At 44.7% G+C, this 6,247-nt stretch overlaps 1 protein-coding gene across 1 annotated transcript in view; it reads left to right on the top strand.

Moving 5' to 3' along the window:
* The first annotated feature begins 55 nt into the window (after positions 1-55).
* The window catches only part of NPC2 (NPC intracellular cholesterol transporter 2), a 9,085-nt gene continuing 2,893 nt past the window's right edge, over positions 56-6,247 (top strand). Inside the window, exons 1-2 of the mRNA XM_026090906.1 lie at positions 56-289; positions 4,241-4,333. Coding sequence (XP_025946691.1) covers positions 4,309-4,333 — 25 coding nt within the window. The 5' untranslated portion in view covers positions 56-289; positions 4,241-4,308. The remainder of the gene's footprint in view (positions 290-4,240; positions 4,334-6,247) is intronic.

The raw sequence follows: 6,247 nt of genomic DNA, 5'->3' as shown, positions 1-6,247 counted from the left end.
GGCGCCCGCGGGGCACCGCCACCGACGCAGGGCGTCGCGGCCAGCGCAGGCCTGGCGCCGGGCTGTGATCCGCAGGGCAGCGGGCACCGCGCGCCCTGGCGCAGCGGCCAGCCGGCCGCAAGGAATAGGGTGAAGCTAAGCAGACAGGAACCCGCCGGCTGACGCTAGCCGGGCTGATGTAACGGCTGTGCTGGCTGCTGCCTGGGATGACGGCTCCCCCGGCACTGCCGGGGAGGAGGCTGGGGGACGGGGAGGGCCGCCATCAAACAGTCCCTTTACTGCGCTTTTGGTAAGTGTGCCCTGAGAAGAAATGTCCTACGCACTCTTAGCCCTCACCCACCAACACTGAGCAGAGGAAGCACAGCTCTGAGCTTCTTATTAATATCTTGGGCAAGTGCTATAACAGTTCTGAAAATCCAGTGAGAACACTGAAAACCAGCCCCAAACAATTGCTTCTTTTATTAGAATCATATACAGCGTGGGCCATTTCTTAGGCTCAGCTTGTATTTTCTTTCTTCAGCAAATGTGCATCCTGTGCTGTGGTTTAAAACAACCCTCCTCTCACCTTTCACCTCTTCCAGGCAATGAATGACTCAAATATAGCATGATTTTGACATAGCTTTGTCAGCGCAGTTAGGATGCCTTGGGTTGGGGAACAGGCCATGGCAAAAAGCACAGAACTTGTACTTGTCCTTGAAAGCATTTGCTTTCAAAACTAGCAAAGAAAAATAACTTAGTAAATAATACAGAGGTTTTCAACAGAGTGTGTTTGCATTGGAATTAGCTGTTATGATTATTTATACTGAGTAGTACCCAGAGACCCTGATATGGATCAAGATCCTCTTTTAGGGGGAATTACACAAACAGAAGAATAAACACAAGGTCTGTTCTGAAGAATTTTTTAGGATTTTTCTGTTTTGTTTTCTTTTATCAGGCAGGGTCTAAGCCCAGAAATCCCCAGAGAGGTCAGTTTTCCTTTAGATGAGTATTTATGACTCTGATACTGCAAACACAGACATACACGTGCTTTGCTTTATGCATACCTCTGCAATTCCACCTTGTCCTCCCTTCTTGCTCATCGCTTCTCTTCTGTGAGAACAGGATGCAACAGGATTGGGCAGATCTGGATTCTTAATTTCAGCTATGGGTGTCTAAGGCACATTTCTCAGACACAATCCACACGGTTTCACCTTTTTCTTGGAGTATAGAGTCTTCGCTAGTATCAGTGCCTCAAATCTCCCAAGCCCCCAGCTGTTCATATCCACTCCCTCATATTCTAAATTCTGTAGGTGTTTAATGACTTTTCATTAACTTTTCAGGGTCAAAATGGAAAGCAAGCAAGGAACTCAAGCTTAATAAAAGGTTATGTGTTTTGTTAAAGGTATTTTTCCTCTTGAAAAACTTGCAACTAGAGATTTACACTGGTGAATCTTCTCTTACCTGGCTGAGTCCTGAACTTGCCTGGCAGCCTTGAGCTGAGCAGCTCTACTTAATTTCTCTCTCTTAAGCCTGATTTGGCATGTGACAGTGGTCTGGCCTGTTGCTCAAAGAAGTGCCCACATTTAAAAGAGTCTTTATCTCTTTCTTCCTCATGTGCTTCTGTTGGAGGAATTCCAGGCTGCAATCCTGTCTCCCCACCTTTTATTCAGGTTTGTGGAGAGTCACACAGTAGCATGACTGAGGAAAACCAGTCATCCCAGCATGAGGGAGTCACTTAAAGTCAGTGGACCTAGCGACTCTCTGACTGTTAGCTTTCTCACACATCTCAGTCTGAGCAAAGCCATATCTAGAAGAGGCTGACCTCCCCGCAGCCCAGCAAAGGCAAAGTAGGTGCTTAAATCCAAGATGAGAGCTACTTTACAAAATTGCTGCCATTAAACATGGAGTGGCACTTTGATGCAGAGACCTCTAGTCTCCTGCAAGTAGAAGTATTTCTTTTGGCATGTGCATAGATATTAAGCACATGGTTAAGTGACTGCAGTAGTAAACACATAGTTTCATCTTATGTATATAAATCCTAAAAGGCTCATTCCTGCAGTTCAGTGGTGAATGTGGCTGCCAGGCTGAGAAGGAGCCAGTAAAAGAAATACAGCCATGTGTGTTTGCTTTATTTATGCCACACTGAAGAGGTAAATATAGACTGGCCTTGGCAGTTTACTTTCTCTTGTCTGTGGGTTCACTCTAACAGTGTTATAATAAAACTGTTAAAGTATCACAGGCAGGGTCCCAGAGGAGCTGTTGTTAATCCAGTTATCTGCAACGCTTGATGAATCCTCAAACCAGGCATATTGGAACACTTGATATATTAAAAACATGTCTGGGGGTTTCTCAAGTTATTATCTAAGTGGTATCCCAAAAGCAAATACCTTTGGAGGAGTGAATCAGGAACTCCTGGGAGAAGAGGGGGAAGAATCATGCCCACATTCCATATTGCACAGACTTTCATTCTCTCTCCTACAGAGCATATTAGACTCATCACCAGTGCTGCGGTTCACTGCACTGTGACTGCATTTACTGGAAACAGGTTTTAGGGGGTTGATATAGCCCCCAAAATAAAGACACACTTACTTTCTGATTGCTTTCAGTTTTAGTAGGGTTAGGTGTTAGAAATGTGACAAAGTATCTTCGAGGCATTTCTGGATGTTGCTCAGATAGTTACTGCAGACTGAGAGAATGAGAAACAGGCCAGCTGGCCTCAGTCAGAACTAATTTAATGTAATTAATGATCCACCACTCTGATGAGTCACTCAGGTGCTGGGGGGAAATTTTCTGAGTGGCTAGTAGAGGTGAGTGTAGCTAAGGAGAAAAGCTATTTCTTTGTTCCTCTTTGTTATTAATGACTATTTTTTCCTTCTGCCAGCTACATAGTATGCTGTTGTTTTTCTCTCCCTGGGGTTATGGTCTAAGTTTTCTTCCTTCCTACACTGTGACTTTGTTGGTCTTGTGGTTTCTGATAGCTTGATATAATCTGTTTTGGGGTTTGGTCTGTGCTTTGTTTTCCCCTTCTTATTCTAATCTGTGAGCTCTCTGCTTGGGGAGTTTCTTTAGCTCTGTTTCAGCTCACTCTATTGAAGAGATCTGTCTCTGAGCTGAATTCTGTAGATATTTTGCTCTCTTCTTCTTGCTATGTGTGTGTTTAAAGCATCTTGTACCTGTTGCAGTGGAAAAACTGAGCTTATTTCAGTGATTCAGATACTGGTGATAATCTCTGGCACAGAGGTGAATGTAAAGGGTGGCTTGTGATCTGTTTAGATGTGAATTCTGATGGTCTGCAGCAAAAGGAGTGTTGTTCTGGCTGAAATAGCAGTAGAAATTGATTAGTCCTTGGATGTGGATTTTGGTGAGAACATGACTTCTGTATTCACTGCTGTTAGAGTGCCTGCAGATTTATCTGTTTACTGAGCTGCAAACACAAGGCTGTTTGAAGGATTTAGATTCACTGGGTGTAACTAGCTCATAAAGTGGAACCTTAGACTTTTACCTCATGTAATAGAGTTGGTTGGATTACAGAAATGAAGAACTTTAGTATCAGTCTTCTTGCTGGAATGAATTTATCTGGTAACTTTCTTAGCTTTTTCTTCTGGTATTTCTGCACCTTATCATAAGCTCCCCATGATGTTGGTAATCTAGGAGGAGTTCTGCCTGCCTGTCTGTCTGCAAAATGATACCAGCCTAATGGCGAGTTGAATCTTTCTGAGGTATTTTGGTGAAGTGATAGGATCTGAGGTGACCCAGAAGCCCATGTATTGTATCAGATGTTCAAAGGGCCATGCTCATGAAAGCAGGTCTGTTAGACATATGATGCTTATGCTGCCCTGGGGAATTTAAGCTTTGGTGCTGTACTGCAAAACTGGGATGGTGTTAACATGTGATACAGGCTAAAAACCTTGGGCAGAGGCCTTGTCCATGTTTGTATTAATTTGTGCTTATTGGGCTTTTTATTAATCCAGTTCTGGGGGGACAAACATGTTAATACTGATTCTAGATTCAATGACTGTTAGTTCAGACCTTTTGAAATACATAGAGATTTGAAGAGAAGAACAAGTAGTTTCTTCTGTTGCTGCTACTGGGCAACAGCATCTGTGAAGCAAAGGCATCTGGTGAGCAGTTTCACAGGGAGGAATCCTGATTAACTTCTCATGGAATTTGCTCCCAAGCTTGACACTGCTTACTCTGTGAAAGTGTTAACAGTGGTTGATATAGTGCTGGTCTGAACTGACAGGACTTCTGCTCCCAACAGCCAGACAAGCAGCTTCGTTTACCATCTGTAAGGACTGAAAGAAGGCCTTTCAAAGGACATCGGTTCTCATGCATGAAGAAAAGATTTATACAGGTCAGTTATGAAGTGTACTAGGTGGGTTTAAATATGCAGCTTAGTCCCAGTAGGGCCTTTTGGTTTTGGATAGGGCTGCTGTAAGCACTCTGGTCTGCTTGCAGGAGTCCTCTGCAAGCTGAATGCCTATTCAGAATATATATATTTTTTTCTTTTTATAAAGTCCCACTCTGCTTTGTGAAGGAAGGGCTGCCCTTTCTGAAGAGCTAACTGCTCCATGGAGATATCTACTAGAATGAGTCTCTGTTTAGAAATGCCCAAAGCATGAGTAAATCTGATGCATTTTATGGGAAATCTGTACAAAGCATGGGGGCTTTACCTCTGAGTCACTTGGCTGTGTAGATGAAGCTGAGTAGGCAGACACCTTAGTGGGACAAGGGTCTGAAAAGGGGAAGGCTGTGTCAGCTCTGGTTCATGCCACATTCCTACCAAATCAGCGCTCATGTGCCTTTATCTCCACTGTGTTCCTCACATGACCCTGTTAAGCTAATGCTTGCTAGTACATGAAATTGGTGAAAAGCTTGAACTTTAGCTTGGATCAAACACTTTCCTAAGTGTCTTAAATGTTCTCTGGTTTGTTTCAGTGTCAATAGCACAAGGCTGTGAGTCTCCCTCATTTCATGAGTTTGAGAAATGGGACTAACTTGTATGCATGCTGTGAAATGCAACAACCACAACAATTACTTAGTAGAAGTAATTCTTGACACTCAGGTTGGAGACAGCTTTCAACATGCAGAATATCAGATACAGAATAACTAATAAATGAGGTTACAGGCCAGTCTACTAAGCTAGCTTCTCCTTGGTTTCCCCTCCTTGCTGGAGGTGCTTCAAGAGCTCTTCCCAGTCCATGGCATTTGCTGTATGTGAACATGTCCTCCATCTGCTGCTGCTGCTTCCCTCCCTTCTAGTACTGAATTCTTCAGTATAACCCAGGAGTAAAGATTTTCAGTAGCAACTCTATTAAAGAGTCTTTGTATGAGTGCTGTAGTTTCAGCACAGCTCTTCTGCAGTGTGCTTTCCTGTTGCTGAAGGAATTGCTGTGGCATATCTGCTGATCTGCCTTCTCCTTTCCCAGGGTGCAGCCATTCTCCTACCTTCACCTGCCCTGTCTCAGGTGCTCCACCAGGCCCCTCCCTTTCCCATGCTGCACACCCACTCACTATGCTGGCTGTGCCTTCCGCATGGGCTCATGTAGGTTTTATGGGATGGAGAAAGGGCTGTTCCCCTGCCCTGCTCCATGGCCTGATCCTCCTGCCCCATGCGATGGTAGGAGAACATGACTTATCCAGATCCAGTCAGCCGTTGGTACTGGAACCCCAAAATGCAGTCTTCTAAGTCCTTAGACCCATGAATCTCATGACCTCTGAACTGCCTTCAGGAGTTCTCCTCACTTCCACAAGTACTCTCAGCTTTTTATTTCTATAATTCATCCCTTCTACAGCCAGGATTACTTATGTCTGAAGTGTGTTACCTCACACTGAATAGCTCTTTGCAACCTAAATGCCTGTAATTCCTAATAACCTACGGTTATGTGACCTTTCTGTGGCACCAGTATACCACACACCAGCAGCAGGATGTCAGCCTGCCCCCTGCTTGAGCCTCCAGTTTAAATAAAACCACCAGGGTAGGATGTTGGACGTGTGATGAGGGGCACTGAGGCATGGCAGCATTGCATGATGTGATGCAGTCCCTAAATACAGAGTCTGCTGACTCCTGACTTATCTTACTTATATAATAGTCGTATTTGGTAATCAGGGGGCTTGCAGTCATCTGAAAAGTCGATGCGAGAGTAAGTGCCGGAAGATTATCAGGATAAGGGTGCAGCATTTTGGCCGGAGATCCCCTTTCCGCGGTGGGCTGCCTGCGTCCCCTGCCTGTGCGGCCTCCTTTGGCGAGGGGTCTCCGGGGGGGAAG

This window comes from Apteryx rowi, unplaced genomic scaffold (assembly GCF_003343035.1).
Source record: "Apteryx rowi isolate R43461 unplaced genomic scaffold, aptRow1 scaffold_88, whole genome shotgun sequence".
Classification (NCBI taxonomy): domain Eukaryota; kingdom Metazoa; phylum Chordata; class Aves; order Apterygiformes; family Apterygidae; genus Apteryx; species Apteryx rowi.
This window is presented reverse-complemented; position numbering and strand designations above follow the sequence as displayed.